This window comes from Triturus cristatus, chromosome 1_1 (assembly GCF_964204655.1).
Source record: "Triturus cristatus chromosome 1_1, aTriCri1.1, whole genome shotgun sequence".
Classification (NCBI taxonomy): Eukaryota; Metazoa; Chordata; class Amphibia; order Caudata; family Salamandridae; genus Triturus; species Triturus cristatus.
In genome coordinates this window covers 111768356-111794104 of record NC_140579.1, presented here as the reverse complement: position 1 = coordinate 111794104, position 25749 = coordinate 111768356, and the positions used below count along the sequence as shown (strand labels likewise).

Genomic DNA, 25749 nt, shown 5'->3' with positions numbered 1-25749 from the left:
AGCCAAAAAGGAGAGATTTATGGAAGCAATATGTGTACGCTTTCATCACGACTTTCATGTGTCTGAAAGCATGCTGCCTGGGAGCGCGTGAGCTCATGTGCGGCTTTACAATGCGCATACTGAAACTTGTTAAAACAAATGAAGAGCAAAAGGCAACGGGCACAGCGCAGATAACGGGAGAAACTTCAAAGGCAGGAGAGGGGCTCATTAGCATACTCGACAGCTTCATGCGTGTCTGGCGGGGGGGGGAAGGAGGAGAGGCAGGATGCACTATTGAAATGTGCTTCCCCAAGGCGGCCGCGTGCACAAACAATCAGGCGAGCTTTGACAAATCCTCTAGGTGGGACCTTTGGGACCTTTTGGCTGTGCCGTGACTGGGAGTTGTGTTGGGGGAGGGGGGGGGGAGACCTAACCACTGAAGGATAAGAAAGTTATCCGATTAGAAGCCTGAACAAGCCGAGGGCACCGGAAGACACCACCGCCTTTCTCCAAGGCAGAGCAGAAATGCCTCGGAGAAACGCAGTGTCCTTTTCGGATTCGGGGGCGTGTTTGTCTTTTCTCTTCTCCAGCCATTGGCTGGAGGAGAGAATGAGACTTTCTTTAAAAAACACGCCCCCCGATCCGAAAAGGACGGGGCAGGATTGGAGTGACGGGACCTCTTCTCCAATGGCTGGCCAGCATTTACGAGGCCAGCCAATGGAGAACAGGGCAGAAGAGGGGCGGGTTCAAGCCCCTCTTCTCCCAAGTCATTAAATCTCCGGACTTCCGGTCTGCCGACCGGATGGTCCCGAGACCTAAAAAGTGAATGTGTGTCCTCATGTAATGTAACTGGTGCTATGTAAAGCGCTCTGATACCTGATTGGATTCGGGTCAAGTTCGCGCTATATAAAACAATGCAAAAAAAAAAACATGTCTCAAGTCTGCCATTGAAGAGCCTGTGTGTGCAGTCTAATCTGCCATTTTGACCTGGCAAAATAAACCTTTTCCAGGCCCAAAACGTCCTTTTTAATACATATAAGTCACCCCTAGTGTAAGCCCTGGACAGTGTAGAGGGCAGGGTGCAATGCATTTAGGAAGTTGGACATGTACTTTCAAGTTTGACATGTTCTGGTAGTGAAAAAGTCTCAAATTCTTTTTCACTACTGCAATGAACTCTTGCATAGGATAACACTGAAGTTGTCTTATTACATTCTATAAGTGTAATTTCCAAATGGGAAGAGATAACCACTTCATGTTTGGAATCACAATTTTAAATCCTAACTTATGGGGAAGTTGGATTTTAAATTGCAATTCTGAAAATGCTGCTTTTAGAAAGTTGGCATTTTCGTACAATAGCCATTTGGTGCCTCCATCCTGTCTCTGGGTCATATGACTGGGTGTGGGTGACAGTTGGTGTTAGAACTGGGGGTCTCTAGTTGGCAGAGGTAGGTACCTTTGACCAAATAGGGACCCTTGCTTCTAGGTCAGGGAAAGGGGATTACACTATTGGATAACCCCTGCTCACCCCCTTGGTAGCTTGGCACGAGCAGACAGGCTTATCTCAGAGGCAGTGTGTTAAGCATTTGTGAACACATACAGTAAAACAGTGAAAACACTACACATGGACACCACACAGGTTTTATAAAAATAAGTATCCTTTATATAGACTTATCACAAGACCATAAACGACTAAAATCCACAATACTGTAATCAATAAAAATTCTTCAAGATGGTAGAAATGGTTCAAAAATAGGTTATTCACTTAAAAATAGTCTTTAGCAACCAATAACCCCAACGGGAGTTATCACGACGTCAAGGTCAAAGAAATCCCAAAGTACGGCGCCGAGCGCGAGGTGCGCGGCGTCGTGCCCGGAGTCAAGACAGACCCACAAAGAACAGTACCTTGGAAAAGCGAAAACAAAGACAGCTCACGGCGTCGGGGGCGCGTTGCGGCATCGGTTCCTTGCTTCGGGGGAGATGATGCGTTGGGACCTGGATGCTTGCGCAGGCAGGGGAGGCGTCGGTTCCTGACCGGAGAGGAGGTGACGTCACAATGGCGCCGAAACCACGGTTCCGTACGATGTCACGATGTTGATGGATTCTTGACCACCCACGTCAACGAACGGCTCCACAATGATGTCGGCTTCGGAGTCGATATGGCACAGCAGCAGGCGTCAGGCCGGCGTCGCAAGTCGGAGCAGCTCTCACGGCTATGGCAGGCTTACGATGTCGTTCGCTGGCGTCGATGTGGCATGGCGGCCGGCGTTGGGTCTACGTTGCAAGACGGAGCAGCGCTCACGACTTCATTGCAGATTACGGCATCGCTCGCCGGCGTCGGTATTGCAGATTCCTTCTGTAGCACTAGAACAGCAAGTTCCAGATGCAGGCAAACAAAAGGGGGTGAAGTCTGGTATCCCTGGGACTTCAGTCAGGAGGCAAGTTCAAATCAAGCCCTTGGAGTAATATTCTGCAAGATGATGAAAGTTCTTAAAAAGTTCCTTCTCCTTTCCTTGCAAAGAAGAGACCACTGCAGGCCAAACCAGCAAACAGCACACTGGCAGAGGGGCAGTCCAAACTCCTGCAGCTTCCTTGGTTCTTCTCCTTGGCAAAAGGTTTGTCTTGTTCCCAGAAGTGATCTAAAGTCTTGGGGTCTGGGTCTCTATATTTATACTCCTATTCTCTTTGTTCTCTGAAGGCAGAGAGGCCTGGGCCTAGTCCAAACCAGTTCTGATCAGTCCTGGAGCACTTTGTTGACAAGACTCCTTCTTTCCTTTCACAGTGTAGGCCAGGGACATCAGACGCACCACAGGAGGTGGAGCCAGTATTGTGGAGGGAAGGCACAGCCCTATTCAGGTCCCAGGTGCAACTCCTCCCACCCATCTACATGCAGATCTCTCTATTCAGCCCAGTGCTGACTCACCGTGTCTCCTGGAATCCCCCAGCCCCTGTCACTCACAAAACCAGACACACAATACAAAACCTAGCAGAGGCAGGCTTGGACAGTTAGGCAAAAAAATACCTACTTTCTAAAAGTGGTATTTTCAAACACAGAACGTTAAAACCAACTTCACAAAAAGATGTATTTTATATTTCTGAGTTCAGGCATACTAAACCCGAATTCCTACCATGTTCCTTGGGTCAGTTAGTATTATAGGATGTTCTAATCAAACTGCCCATTCTGGCCTATGGGGAACAGGTAGCCTTGAAATAGTGAAAAACGAACATGGCTGTAATTCACTATTAGGATATGCCACACACACCAGGGCATGTCCTACCTTATAATTACAATGCACCCTGCCCTTAGGCCTAGCTTAGGGGTGTCTGATATGAAGATAAGGGAAGGTTTAGGGACTGGTAAGTGGGTGCACTTGCCAAGTCGACATGGCAGTCATAGACTGCTCACAGGCTCTGCAGTGGCAGGCCTGAGACACACTTTACAAGCTGCTTCTGTGGGTGGCACAACCAGTGCTGCAAGCCCACCAGCAGCATTTGATTTACAAGCCCTGGGCACAGATGGTGCACTGTACTAGGGTCTAACAAGTATATCAAATAATCCAATCATGAAGTCACTAATCAATACATTAATTTATCATAGGGAGCACTTGCACTGTGGCCCTGAATAGCAGTGGCACAGTGCCCAAAGCCTCTAAACCAGCAAAATATATCAAAGACAGAGGAGGCAATCAGAAAAAATGGAAGGGAGACTCACGCCAATGGTACCAGGTTTAACAGATGGGCTTTGTCTATTCCTCCTAGACAGCCACACACAATGGGAGCTTACGTGGGACTGGATGGACCATCACTAGCAGGATGCGAGGGAGGAGCTGGGCACAACCTTACTCACACATGAATAGGCTGTGTCCTGCCTCCAGACAAAGATCAACATGTACCCTGTAGTTAGTCTGGAGCCAGGGCAGGGAAGGCAAGGCATCTATGCAAACCAAAGGCATGTCTCTACAAACCTCTCCCCACTTCAAAGGCAAAACGGTGTATAAAGGAATGACCTCAGACACCAACACTTCAGTACACTTATTGACCTGTGGACACTCTGCCATGAAGAAGGCCTGCTATGCTGCTCAAGGACTGCCACTCCACTGGACTGTTCTTTTTATTAAACTACTCTATTTTTTCTAACCTGGTGTGGGATCTTTATGTGTGGTGTTTTCACTGTTATACTGTTTTGAAGTGTTACTCAAATACTTTACACATTGCCTCTAAGTTAAGCCTGACTGCTCTGTGCCAAGCTACCAGGGGATTGAGCACAGGTTCATTTGGGGTTTGCCTGTGTCTTACCCTGAGTAGGATTGTGGATGCTGCTTGATCAGGGCTCACACCCCAGTCAACCAGTCACCCAATTTCTAAAATGCACCATCTGCACAGGTGCTGGCACTCTGCTCCGAGCCTGGGAGTAGACGAGTCAAACTGTGGAGTCCACATGCTGCAGCAGGCACAGTATGGCATTCTTTGGATTAGCAGCACTCTTCTGGGCACACAGTGACTCAGCTGGAAATTGGTGAGTTGGTGGCTCAGCTGGACAGACCTCCTGTGGCTTTAAGCAGCAATGCAGTCCACTCTCTGGCTCGGGTGGAACAGTTGGGTTGTGATGGCAAAATCGGCATGATTGTACTTCCATTCAGTTGCTCAAGCACACAGTTGACAAGTGCTCTGAGACAACAGTGCCCCATTCAGTGGCATAGTCTTATCGGACACTTAGGCTATTACCCGCAGCTAATCACTCGTAGTACATTGGTTTACACTTGGAAAGTGCAACAGGGTTGGCAACATTCATATTATTCCATGGCGCAAACTTGAGCCGGTCCAGTGGGCTGTGATGGATCCATTCGGACACACTTCGGGGATGTGCCACTGACCAGCAGCACGCAGCTTTCATTGGGGCAATCCACCCTGACACACTTCAGCAATGCTGCGGATCTTCCTCTTCAGATTGGGTGATTGGCTCCGAACTGCAACCACACTGGACCCACTCTTGGGAGTCCTTGGTGGGTGGACCCTCAGCTCTGAGGTCAACAATTCTTTGAGGTCAACAGTTCTTGTCCATGCTAGCAGTCAGCTCCTTCTGCAGGGTTGGCTCACTCCTTCCCTCTTCTGTCACCCAGGGCATGTCCAGGCGTTCCAGGACAGGGAGACAGTTCTTCCTTCAGATCTGACTCTGGGTGACCCTCTAGCTGGCTGGCTGGCAGACACCTGCCCTGGTGGGGCAGCAGTCCTGCAGGCCCTCTGTGGAGCACCCCCTCATAGGCGATAGAGAACGCAGAACTGAAACAACAAGTGGATCATCAGCGCCCACTTTTATACAGACATAGCAGACAGTAGTTTTGTATTTTCAGTCTGCACTTTGAGACCCAGTGTGGGTCAGTACTTTTGATGTGTCCTTCCGGACTGACCCTGTGTCTAGAGTGGTGCTCCTCACTGCAGGATTGCTTCCTGAGTGGAGCACCACAACAGAGGCTTATAGAGGTGTGATTATTCCGCACTAGGCTATCACCAGGCACACTGACAGTGACCAGGAAGTGAGACAAGAGGCTGGCCTTATCAAATCGATTAGTAGACGGTCATCAATGCCTAAGTGTAAGGAAAGGCAGCAGCAATTCTATAATAAAAGATACTTTGCCTATTTCTCTCGTTGTAATTAGTATGTTGGCTGTTAGAACTGGGGTCACCAATTCCGACGTGGTAGCTTGGCGCGAGGTAGGAAGGCACCCGAAGGCAATGTGTAAAGAGGTTGTGCAGCACTCACTCACCCAGACTCAGTAATGCACACACAATGAAGGACACCACACCATAAGGAGAGCAAGCTCTGATCGCTCATTGTGCGGCTTCAGGCGGTTGATGTGGAACACCCTATGGGGTTGTCGAGGGGTCTTAAGGTCTACAACGTAAGTGGTCTGGCCTCTCTTTTCCAAAATTTCATATGGCCCAGTCCACCGGTCCTGGAGGGCGCTAAGCTCTCCGGGCTCCATGACCCACACCTTCTGTCCAGCATCCAACTCTACCGTCCAAGCGTTCCGGTCGTACCACTCCTTCATGACGGCTTGACTAGCCTCCAGATTGTCTGAGGCTTCCTTCCACAGCTTGGCCATCTGGCTGCAGGATGCCAGCATGTAGCTGACCACGTCACGGGGAAGCCTCCTGGAAGACTTCTCCCACCCCTCCTTCACAAGACTGAGGGGCCCCCTAACGGGGTGGCCACAGAGCAGCTCAAAGGGGCTGAAACCGACCCCCTTCTGCAGCACCTCTCGGTAGGAGAACAACAGACAGGTTAAGAGGACGTTCCACTTCCGTCTCAAGTCCTCTGGTAAGCTCCGGCTCATCCCCTTCAGAGTCTTATTGAACCGCTCTACGAGCCCGTTAGTCTGGGGGTGGTAAGGAGTGGAGAACCGGTAGGTCACTCTGCACTCCGTCCACATGGCCTGCATGTAGGCCGACATGAAATTCGTGCCCCTATCTGACACCACGACCTTGGGGAATCCCACACGGGTAAAAATCCCCATCAAGGCCCGCGCCACCGCAGGTGCAGTGATGGTCTTCAGAGGGATTTCCTCCGGGTACTGGGTGGTGTGGTCCACCAACACCAAGACGAACCGGTGTCCCGAAGAAGTCGGCGGGTCCATCGGCCTGACAATATCAATGCCTACCCGCTCAAAAGGGGTACCGACAACCGGAAGCGGTTCCAAGGGGACCTTCAACTTAGTCCCAGTCTTGCCACTCGCCTGGCAAGTCTTACATGTCTTGCAAAAGGTGTCAGAGGCGACTCGCATTCTGGGCCAGTAAAAATGTGGGACCAACCGAGCAAAGGTTTTGTCCTGGCCCAGGTGTCCTGCTAGTGGTATCTCATGTGCCAATTCCAGCAGAAAGGCCTGGTAGCATTGGGGGACCACTAAGGCCCTTGATGACACATGCACCGGAGTCTTAGGCTCACTGTAGAGGAGGCCATCCTCCCAGTAGATATGGTAATTGTCGGTCTCTTGGTTCGTCGCTTGGGCTTCGGCCTGCCGCCGCATACCTTCAAGCGAGGGTCACTCTCTCTGCGCCCAACAGTCCCCCACGGGAACAACATCCACCTCCGGGGTCACCTCCACAGGCTCCGCATCTATCTCGCAGGGTGTGTCCTCCACAACGTCCTCCTGACCAGCATTGGGCTGTGCCATTGTTCCAGGCTCCAACCCGGGTTGAGTTCCTTGCCGGGCAGCCATTGACCACGCAAACACGCAGGTCCACCCTGGTAACCCCAGCATCTCAGCGTGGGCTTTGAAATCCACCTCCTTCCAGGCAGTATGTTCCAAGTCGTTTCCGAGCAGACAATCCACCGGCATGGCAGGGCTTATGGCAACTCTCAACTGGCCTGAGACTCCTCCCCACTCAAAGGGAACTTGGGCCACGGGGTAATGACCCAGGCTATTATCAGCCATTACCACCGGGTGGAATACTTCAGGAATCACCTGCTCTGGGGACACCAGCTGACGTCTCACCATCGTCATGCTGGCACCCGTGTCCCTCAGAGCCTCCACCTCCTCCCCTTTAACCCGTACCCTCTGCCGGTACTTGGCAGTGTTCGAGGGCAACTGCGTCACTGGGACCATCTCTCTATCCCCCAGTGAAACCAGGGTCAAGCCTGTCCACTCACCCCCCTCATCTAGGGACAACTCCTCCCCCAGCGCTACACTTGCCACCCCGGGGCTCTTACCTCCTGTGGGGCTGGGGTCCTTTTGCGACACTGGGGATCACCCTTGTAGTGTCCAATCTCCCCGCACTCGTAACACCGGACAATTCTGGGCTGCTGACTCTTGTCAGGGTAAGTGGGTTTATGGGATCCAGATTGGGGTGGGGAACCTATGCCTTTCCCTTGCGGTCTATTTTGGGGGCCTTTAAAGAACTCCTTCTTTTTATCTCCCCCCTCTCTCTTCTGAGGAAAACCCTGCCCACCTTTTGGGGTGTCTTTCCGGGTCCCTTGTGGGACACCCGAGTGCTAACCCAGGTATCCGCCTCCTCTGCAAGCTCCCGAGGGTCGTCAGCTTGCGGTCCACCAGGTGTTGGTGCTGCTCTGGAAAACTCTTATCAAGAAGGTGCTCCCTTAAAAACAGATTGTACAGCCCTTCATAATCACTCACTTCGCTGCCACGCACCCAACCCTCTACGGCCTTACGTGCATAGTCAAAACAATCCACCCAGTTCTGTGTGGGAAGCTTATGGCTGTTGCAGAACCTCTGGCGATACTTCTCTGGAGTGAGACCAAACTTCCTAAGCAGTGACTCCTTCATGATAGGGTAATTGGTTTGATCTTCCTTTTCTAAATTCAGGAGGGTATCCCTTACCACTGGGAGTACGTACCGATACAGGCCACCCCCCCAGTAACTCTCAGGCACCCCATGAGCTACCAGAGACACCTCGTATGCCGCCAACCACTTATCTATGTCATCCCCTACACTAAAACTGGCCACCACCTCCTTCGGTAGATAAAACTTGGGTTCTCGTGGAGCCTCAGCGGGTACGCTGCCACCATTCCTGTTGCCTTGCGCCTCTATTTGCAATGCTCGTAACTCCAATTCCTTTAGGCTACGCTCATGCACAAGCTTCCTCTCTTCCATGGCTAGCCTCTTCTCTTCTCTCTCCTTCTCCATTCTAGCAAGCTCTAATCTCAATTGCCTCTCCTCCCTCCTGTACTCTTCCACCGACACACTCCCTGCTGACACACTACTACCTGCCCTGGAACGTCTCCCTGGCAACACATTGTCACTAATGTCTTCCTGCAGTAGGTCCAACTCTCCTGGAGTGCCTTGTTCCCTGCGAGCGTCTGGTTCCCCCGAAGCGCCCGCTCCCCCTGTCCCTCATCCCCTCTCCCCTCCGGGTGAGCCAAAACCCATGCCCTCAAGGCTTTCTGAAGCTCCTCTCTCTTGGCGCCTCGCTTGACGGACACCCCCATCCCCTGACAGAACTCCCTCAGCTGCGCCACCGTATTCATTTCTAGTCTGGCCAGCTCGAACACCACCCTGACAGGTGGGGCCCCAGGCAATTTACGGAAAAAACACTAGGACGTAGGCCACAGGTTCAAAACAAGAGCCTATACAATCAATCAGGCAGTGAAGGGCAAATTGTTAGGCTTGCGATACAACAGGTGTCCAATTGCGGCGCACACTGAATCCCTGTGGGGTGCTGCACAAGCACAAGTCCCGATCCCACCGCTGAACACCAATGTTAGAATTGGGGTCACCAATTCCGACGTGGTAGCTTGGCGCGAGGTAGGAAGGCACCCGAAGGCAACGTGTAAAGCGGTTGTGCAGCACTCACCCACCCGGACCCAGTCATGCGCTCACAATGAAGGACACCACACCAAGTTGTTTGGTACAACAAGATCTTTTATCTATCTCATGTCATGGCAAATCAGTTCATTTCAGGAATAATGCAGATAATCTCACAACAGCAGTAAATTCATTCAAGTAACTAAAACAGGTAATCGCAGGGCAACAATCAATTCATTCCAGCAAATAAAGCAGTGAATTTCAGGGCAACAGTCAGTTCATTCCAATCAATGGATCAGCGAATCTCAAGATGTCAGGTAATTAATTTCTGCACAAAACAGGCGTAAATTCCTCTCTAAAACTTCAGGCCCATAACAACAAGGTTCCCGGTAACCGGGGGCATCATGAGCAACAACATTTCTGTGTTCACATTAATCAGAATAGCACTGGGTTGGTAGGGACATTCCAGGCAACATTTCCTGTGTAGGAGCACTCTCCGAAGGGCATAGAGGAAGGGCTAATCCATGTGGCAGGATTGTTTCCTTAACCGGGTCCTCGCGGGCTTCACTGCACCAGCGATCGCGCTAGTCACCGTCACAAGAGGTAAGTCCTTACGGGGATATCTATCGGCACTCCTGAATCAGGTTCTTAACCCTTGCCTCACTCAATTCCTTCTCCCAATCCCCGTAATTTCCGTAGGCATAATCTTGGATCGCCAAGCTGCCCTTCACACGGACGCCTAAATCCCTATCGGCGCCGTCCCCCGTTCTTGCTTTCGAGTGAAGCTGACATAACAATACAATTATCCGTGAGTTTGTAGGTATCCCGTCGCTATCCCCCATTTTATCTCGCTCATCTCCTTAGCCTTAATTTATTTCCTCCCTTAGAAACCCTTACGTACGCCTTAAATCCTTGGCGCCGGACTTCCAACCGTGTCCCTATCTGGAGTTGGTTGAATCCCTTACCGTGTGGAACCCCCTCACTGGTTGCCTGTCTGTTCCACTTGGAATTCCGTGGTTCAGTCCCTCGCCCTGCTGCGAGGTCAGTCAAATTCATTGCAATTGTTCTTAATCGGCACGCTTCACTATCACCTTTTATCTCTTCACTCGGATATTTTTCGTTAGGCACTTCTACCACTTAATCTATTCCACCAGTCCCGTGTCTCCATAAACACGTCATGGTACTAGCTTACGTCTCTTCACCTCACCCTTTGTTCCTTATTCTGGTCAACCCTTACATAGGTTATGCTACGAAATTTGTTATGTTCGCTGTCATGTTCTGGTTCTCACTAGATTTCTAATGTAACCTCACTTCAGATGCGACATTCAAATCGGCACCAATAATCTTATTGTGTGGTACAGTCTCCTTTCTTTTATCCCAATTGTTGAGAAATTAATGTCTTTCTCTTTTCTGCCTTTCTTTTTTTTTTCCTATTCCTTACAGGTAATGCGCTCTCAGGCTTGTCATTCATTTTAGTCCTGATGATGATCTATGTATTTTTGTAATAGATCGAAACGTCGTCGACATGTTGTACGGCATGCATGTTAAACACGTGTTAAGAATTGTGCATGACTGTTAACTTTCTTCAAAGCTTGCCCTTTCATTTTTTATCGGCGATAATTTTGTTCGGTTAGCCTGAAAAAAATGCTTTTCTTTTGAGTAACTGTGTTTGTTCTTTATTGTTTTGTTTGTCGAAGGTTCACAGGACTGTGGCCCATTCTAATTTGTCGGTTGCATATTCACTAATTATGTTTATCATTAAACCTACATGTCCGGCTGGACATTTGTATTAATATAGAGCCGATTCTGGTCTATATTTATTGTTCACCTTATCCCCTTTGAAGGTCCAATTGTTTTTCTAAATAGTAACTACCCTAGGTCCCTCTCTACCTATGGGTTTCCCCTTGTTTTTGAACAATATAGGACTTCTACACCTGGCACAATCTTAGGCCCCGTCCGGCTCTACCGCTCCACAAGGAAGGTTCAGGTGGGCCTTCAGGGCCCGGCTGCAGCTCCCTGAGGTGAGGGGCGGTCACGGGGCTGCCACGCTGATCGCTCCTTGGCAGCCCCGCCGTCCCCTATGATTTCTGCCCTGCCCCGGGGGGTTACCTGTAGGCTTCGGGCCTCAAAAGGCCGGCGCGGCTCTGTCCCGGCCTGGGGGGCAGGTCGGGGCTCCTGCTGTCCTTGGAGCCCCAAGTCGATGTTCCCAGTGGGCTCCGGGCCTTCCCTCGACCCGGGAGCCAATGAGGTTGCCTTGTTTTGGGGGCCGGGCGCAGAAGTCAATGAGCTGGCAGCTTCCGGGGGGCGCGGCCGTGGGGACCAATTACTTTGCCTATTTCTCTCATTGTAATTTGTATGTTGGCACACCCCCTCTTCCCTAATTATGTTATGGTGACTTATTAACATTATTGAAAATGTTAGCACATAACAGGGCTTAATAAACTTTGTACATTTTATAGAATAGACCATTAATGTATTTATTTTTCATAATAATACAAGGGACTGAGACCGGATCCTAAAATTTCCTTTCTCAGCAGAAAGGCGCGTTGATGCTCAGAGGAGCATAGGTCCAAACAGGACAGACCAGTTTACCCCTCACACCTGCCTCCTTTCTGCACCCACCTAAACTCATACAGGCAGTGTCTGCTCCAGGTCAGACGTGCTAAAATAATTAGCTTTAGTTTCTCATGGCCCGGGCTCTGAGCCGTGACGCTCTACAGTCTCTATAGTCGGGGACTGGCCCAGCAGAGTCTGTATGCGACTGTTGAAAGCTCTGCTTCCCATTCGCACTACGTCGTTGCTCTGCAGTCTACATGTTTCAACCTCAAACGCTGCTGGAAGCAGATGAGACTGTCTGCCTCCGGGCGTGGCTCAGCTCAGATTGTGCATACACATGAGAGCTACAGCCTGGCCACGGCAGTGCACAGCACACAGATGCCCTACATGTCATCTAACTGACAGATGTTACCTAGCAACCAAGGCTCATTGGTCTGGCTGGCCTTGAACAACTTCAAACATGGGATTTCCAGATCACCTTTCATGGCCACAGTTCACAGGGAACAGTGCATTCTCGCAGAGACTTAATGAGGTTTTTAAAGACAAGAACGCGCTGTCAGCTGAGTCCATTCAGAGAAAATTGATTTGTGTGACCAAGTGTAGATCTTACAGTAATGCGGTAAATGGCACAGTATGTGTTAATCAAACACTAGATGTGTGACCCTCTTTGAGAATTGATTTATAAACAAATACTGGAAGAGGTTAACGACTCACATATAGAATAGGTGGGGATGCCACTTTTGTTGTATTTTACCAATATGGGCAGAACTTTAATGTCAACTCTAATTAAAAGTTGGCATTTTTCCCATTTGAAACTTAAATTAGCAAATGAAACAAGAAATACATTCAAAAGTATTGTTGCAGAGCAATCTGAACTATTCCTAAATGGACATTTAAGCAATCTGAGCTATGCTATCCATGTTAAAAACATGCAACAGAGAATTGTACACACACTCAAAATAACATACAGCCTCTCTCTCTCACTCTGTCCTTTCCAGAATCTCAATTCATTCTTAAACAGCCAGTATTTTTCTTGGAGGAGGGTAGCATATCAGGGACCAGCCACCTTTTGAAAGAAATTGGGATGTTGGTTCACTGGGGTGTGAGCCGTGGTCAAGAAGCAACCACAATCCTTGTCAGGGCAAAGCACAAGTCAAACCCATATTAACCTGGGCTCAAACCTCTAGTAGCTTGGCACAGGGGGGTCGCAGGGCGACTCCTCCGCTAAGGTGCAGGAGTGTTGCCCACTGCTTTAAAGCAGTGTAAAGAAAAAATAAAATGATAATATTGGAACGTTATTAACATTTTATTTTGAGTATTGCAGTTGAACTGCAGCCAGGTTGTTAGGGTGGGGCCGGCTTGGCTCTCCTGACGTCAAGGGAGGAGGAGCGGTGGTTGTACCTTAAGTGCGCATGACGGTTTGGTCGGTCGTCTCAGGCCGGACAACCCATCATGCACACTTTGTATGTTCTCCACAGGCTTTATTGTACAGCCTAGGTGGAGAACCTGCCCAGCCTCCCAGTCTCTCTCTGAGAGCCTAACCATGGTACTTAGATCAATCACAACGCTGCTGTAAGGCAGTGTTGTGGTGGCTAGGGGATTCTGGGAGGCTGTGTGCTTTCTAGTTCCTGCTGGAGGAGAGGCAGAGTCTGGCGACGGCGACCACCAGGGACGTTTTCATCTTTATTTAAATTTTTTTCCTAACCCCCCCCAACTTACCCTGCCCTATGCCACTCTGCCATCTTTCCCAGCCAGCCACCACTGCTCTTGACCCACTTCCGATTGCTCTTGGAAGCGTTTCTTCAGCCCCAGTCAGTTACTCTCACGACCCAGGCCTGAACCGGGCAATACTAGCTGGCAACACAATGTCGCTAGAGGCAGGGTGAGAAGAGTGCAGTTGGTCTGCTGCACTAAGGGCCAAAAAGAGAGCCATGGGTGCCTTTTTGAAGAAAAAGTCACCCCGTCAGGTAAACATCGATCAGAGTAACGCCTGGGCAATCTGGGCACAATGTCTGTTGCGTGATGATAGAGATCGCACCAGACAATACCGGTAACACACAACGAAGAGTTGCAAAGTCCGTGTCTCCCTGGAAATGAGGCACCATGCCTGGTGTGCGATGGTATGAGTCGCACCAAGCAATTCCGGTCACACCCAGGTGCAAGTTCAGCAATGCCACATGAGGTAGAATGAGGCACTACTATGTTTTTTGCCCCCACCTCTGAGGCTCACAACCTGCAATGAGCGTGCAGTCGGTGTGTCACACGAGAGAGCTGCAGCACAATCGATGAAGCGGCCATCAAAGATAGAGATATCTTTTTTTCATTTCTATAAAAACAACAAAATAGTACCATTGCAAGAAACTCCCCCCAAATAACCACCCACTCACTCTTACATACATTCCTACTCAAAAACTACCATACATACTCAGCATTCATACCATGTCCCAGCAAGCTACACATACATAAAACAAACAACAACAGAAAGATCCCAGCCCACAACACCTCAACGGACAAAAAACTCAACCTGTTTTTCCGTTATTGTTTGTTTTATATATGTGTAGCTTCTTGGGACATTGTATGATTGCTGAGTATGGTAGTTTTTGAGCATGAATGTGTGTAAGAGTGAGTGGATGGTTATGAGGGGAGTTTCTTGTAACTGTACTATTTTGTTATTTTTATAAAAATGAAAAAAATGTATCTCTATCTTTGATATAACAATCATGTCACAATACATGGAAAGAATTGTTAAAATGTATTTGTAGACTTTCTAATTATATGTGTGTGAGAAAGTGGCTCTGTATATACTGTTCCTTAATAGGTACAGGGTGTACAGAGTCCACAGTCCCCCAGGGTTTGACAGAGGTTAAAGTTAGATATAACCTTACTCTCTAAAGTGGTAGCTTGGTCGAGCAGTAAGGCAGTATCAGAGGACAGTGTAAAGCATTTGTTGTACACACTCAGTCAGCAAATGGTCTCACACACTCAATAACTGAACTCTAGGCCAATGGTTTATATAAAAAAAAGATATGCTTGTTTTATTTTAGAACCAACACTTGGATTTAAAATATACTTTCTCAGCATGAGATGTTTCATATAAATACTTTTGCAATATGCAATGGACTTTTGTAAACAGTTACAAGTGGTTGCAGTAGGCAACTCTATTTTTAAACACAACAATGCATTGAGCTCAATGGTAAATTCAAGTTATTTGCAACAGATTACTTTTTAGATTACTTTTGGAATTCCAGGACTGGATCCTAGATTCAGTCCTGGGTCAGTACTCAGAATCAAGTGATGAAAGTCGACTTAATTACTGTAATGATTTTTAACCAATATTTAGCTATTTTAAAAGTTGACACTTAGAAAATATTTCAAAGAAAACAGTCAATGATTCCCTATGGAAGAAAATTCAGGTTACAGGTACAGTATGTTCTCGTTACTTTTGTAATCCAGTACTGGGTGCCTAGACTCAGTACTGGGACCTTTATCCAAAACAGGTAAGTAATTACGTTTTCAGATATTATACGATTTTTGAAGAGTATTTAAAGATTGCAGAAATCGACACTTAGAAGAAATTTCACAGAAAAACAGTCAATGGTTTCCTATGGAAGAAAATTGAGTTAAGGGTAAGTACAGTTGTAAGTATTTTTCAGAGTCAGTGCTGGGCACCAAGATCCAGCACTGGGAGCTCACCTAAAAGCAGGTGGGTAATTTCGTTTTCGTTACTCGGCTGATTTTTGGTGAATATTTTAAGATTTGAAAAGTCCACACTTAGAAGAAATTTCAGGAAAAAGCCAGTCAATGTTACCCTATGAGGAAAATAGAGTTTGCGGTTTAAGGGTAAGTACTCGACTGGCAGAGTTGAGGTTCTGGGCATAGACTCAGGGGTCCCCCAGGGTCAGGTAGGCACAGTTGGTTCACCCTCAGCGGCTCTAGGGCGGCCGGGTGCAGAGAGAGTTAGGCCCAATGTTATCCTATGAGGGATAGGGGGGGCCTTGGTTGGTGGCTGCTGACTGGCAAGCCACGCGGCTGTGGGAGCTGGGCTCCTGGTCACTTACTCAGGGCAAGTGGGGAAGTAGGTAGGTGTAGAGTTTTCACTGCCAGGGCCACTCGGGCGGCTGGGTGCAGAGTGCTTTTGAGCCTTCGGGCGCTCAATTGATTTCAAGGGGAAATCTCCGGTTTAGAAAAAGACTGCAAGCTCGGGGACGAGGATTCTTCGGGTGCCACCACCACTTCGAGAGGTAAGTTGGGTAGTTGGAGGATAGGTAGGTACCCCGGGATTGGGCACAGGGGGCCGTGGGGCACCGCGTGCAGGGGTGCCTTTTGGTGTCGGGAAATCTTACCCTCTGTTGATCGCGGTTGGGGGGCACCTTGTTCTGAGGCTGCAGGCTTCTTCAGGAGTGTCGAGGGAGGTCCTTGGGTGCCAGACTCGAGGTCACAGTCGCCGTGGGGTCGTCCTCAGGGTCTTTGTTCACTCTGGCACCGGCCAGGCTTGGCTGGTTCAGAGTGTGCTGGGTTCGCGGTTCCGGGCTGCTGCCAGGGATTAGAGGTAGGTTTTGAGTAGAGCCTCTACTCATGGGAGTCCCAGGGGCTTAGAGCCAAAAGGTAGCCAGGTCCTCCGGGGTTGTTGAGGTTGCTGGCCACAAGAGATGCTGGGTTGGAGCAGGAGCTGGTTCGAGGGTCGACAGGCCGGTAGGGCTGGGGCCAAAGAAGTTGGTGTCTTCCTCTTTTCAGCAGCTGCAGAGCAGGTCTTCTTTCTTCTTGCTCTTTGTAGTTTTGAATCTGGAATCTGGGGAAGGAAGGTTCAGGGTGCCCCTAAATACTAGATTTAGGGGCATTACAGGTAGGTGAGGGGCAGGGACCAATGGGTCCCTGTCCTGGGGTGGGTACACCCCCTATCCTGCCTCTCTCCTGTGGGAGGGGGGCAGTAGCCTAGTCCTGATAGGGTAGGGCTCCCCATCTTCAAGATGGCGAGAGCCCGGAGATGTGCTTCACCTCGCCTCCCCCACCTGAGGGGTGGGGTTGGCAGGCTGGCACATCTCCTGTCCTTATTTGGGGTTTCTGGTCAAAGCTTCCCACCAGAGTGGGGGGTTGCAGGGGCCTGGGGAAGCTCACAGAGGCGGCATGCCTTTGAAGCTTCCCCCTGCCCATCCTGGGGGAGGAGATTTAGCACCTCGCCCAGGATGTGCATTGTTGTAGGCCCAGGAGAGCAGGGGCTCTACTACCCAGGGGTCCAGCAACATGTCTGCTGGGTGGCAGCCTAGGCAGCCTCAGAGCAGACGTGGATTGTAGGTTAGGTTTAAGGGGGCACCTCTAAGATGCCCTAGGGGGGTGGGTGGGTACATGAAATCCCACACTGGCATCAGTTTGGGTTTAATGGTCTGAGAAGTTTGATACCAAACTTCTCAGTCTTTAGTGTTGCCATTATGGTGCTGTGGAGCTCGTGTTTGACGAGCTCTCAGCACCATGTACTCTTAAATGGCAGCACTGCACTTACAGTGCTCAGGAATGGACCTGGGCACTGTAGGGGCACAGGGCTCCTGCTCCTGTGCCCACACCATTGGCATAAGGCACCCAGCTAGAGGGGTGACTGATGTATGCCATGGCAGTGTAGGTGATGGGCATGGCACACAGGGATGTGTGCCATGTCGACTTTGTTTTTGTCTTGCACCCAAACACTCAGCCTGCAAAGGCAGTGTGTGTGTGTAAGGGTACAGGGCCTCTAAGGGTGGCACAAGGAGTGCTGCAGCCCTTAGAGGCCTTCCCTGGTCACAAGGGCCTGGGTACCTAGGGTACCATTTACCAGGGGCTGACATGTGGCCAGGGTTTGCCAATTTGGGTTTGGTTTGTTTTAGGGAAGGAACATAGGCCCTGGGCACCTGATTGGCAGGAGTCCAGGGCACACTCAGTCAAAGTACATTCAGCAATTCAGCAAAAAGTGGGGGCATACCATGCAAGAAAGATGGCACTTTCTCACAATGTGTTGTTTTGTAATCAACAAACATAAAACGTGAGATTTTTTTAAAAATATAATAAACTTGATTCCACAAAATAGCATGTATATGTAGAACTATTTTACATGAGGAACAGAACCAATAGCACTTGAGAGGCATTGCAGAAGAAATAGAGGCCTAGAGGGTATCTTTTTCCCGCTAATGTTTCTTTCTGCCCTTGGCCAGACCTAAAATTATTAATTTAAGGGGTTACCTTCTTACATACAATTAAGTGATTTGCCCAGAATTGCAGGATGTTGAGCTTCCCTGCCAAGACTGGAACCCGGTTCCCCAGCTTCGAGGTCGACCGCTCTAGCCATTAGGCCACATGCTCGCCCCGGTTTGTCATTGGGAATCCAATGACAGGAAACATTATGAGGCTGCTTCACTGCAATCCACTATTGCAGCCTGAAATAATTTCAATCATTCCCCCATGTTAACCTATGGGAAGAGCAAACCTCATAGGTAGTTTATGGGAAGAGCAAACCTCAAAGGTAGTGAAAACACACATGGGTATTCTTCACTACCTGGGCAGAATACACACGTGTACCTGCCCTGGCTTTCATCTACCACTTGCTTATCCCCTTAAGACGTACTCACGGGGTGCTTAGTGGTAGTGAATGGTCCCCTTATGATGGCTGGTGATTTAGAAAGGCCAGCCTGAGTAAAAGCGCAATTGCGCACACACCGGCCTGCAATTACAGGCTGGACACATGTTTAGAAACACCATAGGTGCAAATGCGCACACCGGCCTGCAATGGCAGGCTGGACACATGCTTAAAAACACCATAGGTGCAAATGCGCACACTGACCTGCAATTGCAGGCTGGACACATGTTTAGAAACACCGTAGGTGCAAATGAGCACACTGACCTGCAATGGCAGGCTGCAAACATGTTTGGAAACACTAGGTGCAAATGTGCACTGGCCTGCATTGGCAGGCTGGACGCATGCTTAGAAACACCGTAGGTGCAAATGCGCACACCGACCAGCAGTTGCAGGCTGGACACATGTTTAGAAACACTGTAGGTGCAAATGCGCACACCGGCCTGCAATGGCAGGCTGGACACATGTTTAGAAACACCGTAGGTGCAAATGTGCACATTTGTCTGCAATGTCAGGATGGACACATGTTTAGAAGCACCATATAAGGACACCTTCCTGGCAGGGGTGGAAAGGGTGCACGTACTTTCCCACTGCATTTACAGTGGGTAAGTGCCCAGAGCTCTAGGCCACTACAAGAGAATCAGCAAAACCCAAGAGGAAAAAGCAAAAAGTTTAGGGAAGCACTACCTGAAGAGTATCGGTCCTAACAGTGACCTGCTAAGTATTCAGTTTCATCCTCCCAAAACGCTGTCTGATTTCTTTTGACTTCAATGGGGACAATCTCCAAAATATACTTATCTTCATTCATTACATTGAGAACATCCACCTCAACCTGCGGACCTCACTATCCTTAGAGACGGAACAAGCTGCAGATTAGGGCCAAACCCTCAATGTCCCACCTGGATGCAGGTGCAAAAAAACCCAGTTTTTCAGAAGGTTCTGGTCCTTTTTGTCTGATAGACACTGCTCGTTTTTTTACTCTGAGCTGGCAGTCTGTGAGAGTTCCACGGGACATAGCACAGATGGACGTCTGACCATGGCGGAAGGACAACCAGACCCACTTACTTGCGTAATGCAGGGCTTGGAAACAAAGACTGCTGAATTGTGGCCCACCCCATCCAATCCTTGTGTGTTTTGCTCCACAAAAGGGTCAGTGTCAGCCGATCCCCGGTTAGCTCATCAGGGCCATAAAAAACGTAGAAGGACTCTTCTTGAAAAGCAGACCATTTGACCAGTAGTAAGTAGTCTGACACTGGTCTTGGTGTAAATTTGTTACCGGAACTGTAAAGTGAGTAAAATAAGTAACTTACACTAAATGTGTCAACACCAAGGACTGGACTGGTAGCTGATAAGTTCTAGGTAGACTCAGAAAGACCAAGTAAAGAATGCAGTGGAGACACAAGCCAGAGGCACCCCACAGGAACTCTGTGAAGTTTTGAAGCTGTGAACTGGACCCGTCTCCATAAAGGTGACTGACTTTCATCCAGCCCCTTTGGCTTGCCTGAAGGCTAGCCTGGAGCCAGGAGTTGTGGTGTATCACTGGAGCCACCAGTGGCCAGTTGTGAGTACTGCACAGTAACTTTTATGGACTGTCCTTGCAGAATGGAGGAACCTAGAGGAATGGAACTGTCACTTTAACATACTTGAACTTTGCAGTAAGGGCATCCATTTTTTGCATTTTGGCCCTTTTTTTAAATCCTACAATACAGTTTGATTTCAGTGGATTGGTCTTGGTGCTTTACTGAGTGGGTTCTTGATGCATGTGTTGTGCTGATACAGCTGACCCTCAGTACACATTCTGTGACGTCACCTTCCATTTCCCTCTAAGGGGATGGAGAGACAGTCGAAAAGAAACAGTGCTTGCCAGACTAGTCTTTCTCAGTTGGGGGTGTATTTGCCTCACTGGACAGCCTGGCTTCCTTTAAAGGTCATCCAGGATCATGATGCCAATCTAATTACAACTCTCTGGGAAAACTGTGCCTACAGCAGTGCTTAATTTGAGCTGGTGGTTTCCGGTGCGCAGCACAGGCACTGAATTGCCAACACCAGTACTTATGACTGTCTTCCATGTAGTGGCACTGTTCGTCTAAATTAAAGATGAGCCCACAACGTATTAATAAATAAACATTTAAAAGGACTAATACCTGCTTCTAAAGCAATTCTCATAGCTTTGGGGGCCAGGAATAGTCTGATTTGACATGCTTGTAGGTATGTGATAGTTAGTAGTTTTGTTGGTAGAGTGATTGGCAGCGCTGGCAGGGCCAGTGGGTGGTGCAAGCTGCAGGGCCTTCCTGGGGAGGGCCTTAGCACTTCTTTTTTTTTTTTTTTTACAAATTAAACACTGCTTACAGGTAAGAAACTGTGCTGCAGACTGAGATCTGCACTACATAGAGTGCATGGTGGAAGGGGACCCAGGTGCTTAGTACTGCTGAGCTACCAGGGGGAGGGGACCCAGGTGCTTGCTACTGCTGAGCTGCCGGGGGAGAGGACCCGGATGCTTGGTACCACTGAGCTGCCAGGGGGAGGGGACCCAGGTGCTTGGTACCACTGAGCTGCCAGGGGGAGAGGACCCAAGTGCTTGGTACCAATGAGCTGCCAGGGGGAGAGGACCCAGGTGCTTGGTACCGCTGAGCTGCCAGGGGGAGGGGACGAAGGTGCTTGGTACCGCTGAGCTGCCAGGGGGAGGAGACCCAGGTGCTTGGTACCACTGAGCTGCCAGGGGGAGGGGACCCAGGTGCTTGGTACCACTGAGCTGCCAGGGGGAGAGGACCCAGGTGCTTGGTACCAATGAGCTGCCAGGGGGAGAAGACCCAGGTGCTTGGTACCGCTGAACTGCCAGGGGGAGGGGACGAAGGTGCTTGGTACCGCTGAGCTGCCAGGGGGAGGAGACCCAGGTGCTTGGTACCGCTGAGCTGCCAGGGGGAGAGGACCCAGGTGCTTGGTACCACTGAGCTGCCAGGGGGAGGGGACCCAGGTGCTTGGTACCGCTGAGCTGCCAGGGGGAGAGGACCAAGGTGCTTGGTACCACTAGGGTGCCAGGGGGAGGGGACCCAGGTGCTTGGTATCCGCTGAGCTGCCAGGTGGAGGAGACCCAGCAGCTCGATATCCACTAATGTTCTCAGACTCTCATTCAGGGACCATGCTGCACATGGTCATGACCACCGTTGCTATTAGCATTATTTGCAGGTTGGGGGAGGGGGTGACATTTTAGAGGCTGCAGGAAAGGAGAGTGAGCTTATATCCTTTGATGATTTGCATTAGTAAAAAATGCAACCCAATCAGGAATATCTACTCTTCAAGCCTGGCTAGCATACTTGAATTTCAACAGCTTTACCCCATGCAGACACCCAGGCGTGCCACGCCCATTGGACTCAAAGGGCTTCAGCCCCCCCCCATCGTGTGTGGTAGCCCGGGATGAGACAGCTTCCCGGGCACACACACAGCCGCACCCGAGTACTTCACAGGTCTTTAAAAGACCTTTTACTTGTTAATGAGGGTTTGATGTTTTTCACCCCTTCTTAGGGCCCCTGCAGCTCTGCTCTGCCTTTTGCTTGAAGAATCAGCCCCCCCCGAAAAATGTTCTTAGCCCCCCCCGAAATTTGGCTCTAGTTGCGCCTCTGCTGACACCGAAGGCAAACACTTTTGGATTCATCCATGACACAGATGTATTCTTCAAGGAACACTCTGCCAAGTACCAGCTCTCCCTCTTGAAAGAAAACCCCTTCTCACCCGAAACTGACCTCAAATAAACAGTACAAGTTCGAGTCCTCTCCTACTTTGGTGAAGGCAACGCCCTGCTCACTCAATCAATCAATAGAATTGTAGAGTGCTTCTTGTCAACTGTGAGGGTATCCAGGCGCTAGCAAGGTCCAGTTGACTTGCCGAATTTCCAGGTCTTCAGGGACTTTCAGAACTCTGGAAGAGATGGGGAGATCTGTAGAATAAAGGGTAGCTCATTCCATGTCTTTGTTGCTAGGTAGGAGAAGGAGCATGTGGGGGTGAGGTTTAGAGAAAGGTACGCGCAGCGGAGGTGTCTGGTGGGCTGATGGAAGTTCAGGCGGTGGTTCAAGCAGGCAGTATAGGCCTGGAGCTTGAACTGGCATCTTTTCTGTACAGGGAGCCAGTGGAGTCCCCTGAGGTAAGGGATGACGTGGGTTAGTCTAGGGAGATCTAGGACTTGTCTGGCTGCAGCGTTCTGTATGTCTGTAGTCGTCGTAGAGGTGAACTTTGATGCCTGTGTAGAGAGCATTGCCGTAGTCCAGTCACCTGGAGATGAGGTTGTGGGTGATGGTGCGTCTTGAGCTTTGGGGTAGCCATTTGATTATCTAACGAAGCATGCGGAGAAGACGTAGTTGACCTGCGTTGTCATGGTTAGCTTGTTGTCCAGGATGATCCCTAGGTTCCTAGCATGGTTAGTGGGGGTATGAGTAGATCCGAGTTCTGAGGAGCACCAGGATGCTTTTGTTTCTGAAAATCAGTACCTCTGTCTTGTCCGTGTTTAGATTCAGGCAGTTGTGCTTCATCCAGTTGGTGAGGTCTGTCCTGCAGTTATGGAAGTTGGTGTTGGTGGTGTCTTCGGAGAGGGAGAGGTTCCGGACTATCAGACATTGGATTGATTCCTGTGAATTTTGTTCAGGGCTTTATGGATCTCTAAATGCATAAATATTTGCTTTCAATATTTCATACATGATTCAGGCTGGAGACTACCGATTTCAAGCCTGGTCTCCTGCCTCCTGAATGCAAAAACAGAAATTCCTCTGTGGCTTCAGACTGCAGGGACTGCTCTTGTGTGACTCAGATTATGCACTGCCAGCAAACTGCTACATCAGGCCCAGGCGCGCAACACCCATTGGGCTCACCGGGCTTCAGCCCCCCGTCATGTGTGTCAGCCCGGCTGAGACAGCCTCGCGGGCTGGCGTCCGTCTAATCGCAGACGCACCCGAGTACTTCCCAGGTCTTTAAAAGACCATTTACTCGATAATGAGGCTTTTGTTGCGTGTTCGCCCCTTGTTACAGCCACTCTGCCTATGGCTGGAAGACTTACCCCCCCCCCCCCCCGAAATCTTTTTCAGCCCCCCCCCCCAACATTTTTCTCTAGTTGCCCGCCTGATCAGGCCAAGGCACAACATTTTTGTCACACTCTTTCTGCCTGTCATAGCGAATTCTCTGTGCTCCTGACAGGTAAGGGATAAACTTATATTTGCATTTTTGATTCGCAGAAATGCAAATATACGTTTGCATTTTGTAAGTGTGTGCAAGTCCATTGCATGCCAATAGACCCGATGCAGGCCGCAACAGAAGTTAATGGGAGAAATACATTCGTCCGATTATTTTTCAAAAAATCTCCCACGTTCCTTTTCCAAAATGTTGTCACGTATGATATTTTGTTCTGTAAATGACCCCCTTGCTGGCATCTGCTTTACTTTAACCCACGGTAGTAAGCGCTACATAAATACTCTGACACAGTACAGTACCGGAGAGGCTGGAGCCTGCAGTCCATCAGCGCCACCTGCCGGCAGCTCTTAGAAATGCGCCCTCGCTGGGCTGGTCCGCGGTCGGGGACAGAGAGGGCCCCGACATAAAGAAAGGACACGGAACTCGAGGTCCGCCATCTTAGGACAGGACTAGCCAAGCGGGCGGGGCGAGTGTCCGTCTTCTGTCTCCATGCCCTGGACCGGAAGTGAGCCTCTCCTGGAGACCGGCTATCAAACAATGGCAGAGTGACAGCAGCGGGTCCGCAGCCTCCGCAACGCCCCCTCGGTGCCCCCAGGGCCGTGCACCCCCGGCATGGAGTTCCCGTTCGACATCCACCGGCTGCTGCCGGAGCGTATCACTCTCCTGGACCAGAACCTGCAGCCCAGATCCAGCAGGGGGACAGCTGGCAGGTACATGGCTTTTTACGTCATCAGAAGCCGTGACATCACTTCCTGCTGTTTCATTTAGCCATACGTGATTAAACTCTTATGTGACAACTCATCAATGGCATCCCCACTGACATCATAAACTAATAGTGACATCTTCACCCGCTGTTCCATCATTGACTGTGATTTCATCTCATGTGAGGCTTAAAAGTATCAGGGACATCCGCCTATGATGTAATAAACTAACAGTGACGTCACCTGTGACATCATCATCCGCTGTTCCATCACTGACTGGCTTCATCTCATGTGAGGCTTGAAGTATCAGGGACATCCCCCTATGATGTCATAAACTAACAGTGACGTCACCTCTGTGACATCATCACCCGCCGTTCCATCATTGACTAGTTTCATGTCATGTGAGGCTTGAAGTATCAGAGACATCCCCCTATGATATCATAAACTAACACTGACGTCACCTCTGTGACATCATCACCCCCTGTTCCATCACTGACTGTGGTTTCATCTCATGTGGTTCTTGAAGAATCAGGGACATCCCCCTATGATGTCATAAACTAACAGTAACGTCACTTATGTGACATCATCACCCTCTGTTCCATCACTTGCTGTGGCTTCATCTCATGTGACACTTGAAGTAACAGAAACATCCCCCTCTGTGACATCACCTCTGTGACATGAACTAACAGTGACATCACTCGCTGTTACATCACTGACTGTGGTTGTGGACTGTGAAGCAGGGTCTGGTGGCTCAGTGGACTAATGCTCCCACTGCAGGGGCCTGTGTTGACCTCGTGGTCACAGGTTTAAATCCTGGCAGGTCCACTCAGCCTTTCATCCATCTGAGGTCGATAAAATGAGTACCATTGAGTTGAGTAACAATAAACATCTGTTACTAAGCGGCAAGATACCCCGTTAGGGGTGAACGTGCGCTTTACAAATACACGTTTTGTTATGTTTCATCTCCTGTGACACTTTTAAGCATCAGGGAAATCCTCCCGTAATGTCTTAAATTAACAGTGACGTCACCTTTGTGACATCATCACCCGCCGTTGCATAACTTCCTGTGGCGTCATCTCATGTGACACTTGAAGTAAAAGAGACATGCCCCTATGTTTCATCATAAACGAATACTGATATTTCCTCTGAGACATCATAATCTAATAGTGACATCCCCTCTGTTGCATCATAAACTAATAGTGGCATGACCTTTATGACAGCATAAACTAATAGTGACATCTGTAACAGTTCCATCGTCTCGTATGGCACAGTAACCTCTACCCATGTAGAATGTATTAGTGATGTCATAAACTATCAGTTAAATCACCTCCTGGATAGCCATTAACCAGAAGCAATATCACCTCCAGTGACATCAGAATGCCCCATTGATGTTACACCCCTGACATAAATAGGGCCACACCACTTGTCAGATTAACATAATCTAGTGGCATCATATGTCGTCAGTGACCTGACTGCTGGTGAC

General features: G+C 49.4%; 1 protein-coding gene across 3 annotated transcripts in view; it reads left to right on the top strand.

Annotated features, from left to right (window-relative positions):
- ATAT1 (alpha tubulin acetyltransferase 1) overlaps positions 1–25749 on the top strand; it is a 235485-nt gene that overhangs the window by 20726 nt on the left and 189010 nt on the right. Inside the window, exon 1 of one of the 3 annotated variants that reach the window (XM_085610810.1) lies at positions 24055–24275. The exons of the other annotated variants lie outside the window; for them this stretch is intronic. Within the exon in view, the coding sequence (XP_085466936.1) occupies positions 24178–24275 (98 nt within the window). The 5' untranslated portion in view covers positions 24055–24177. Of the gene's footprint in view, positions 1–24054; positions 24276–25749 lie in introns of those variants that run through there. 3 annotated transcript variants of the gene reach the window in all.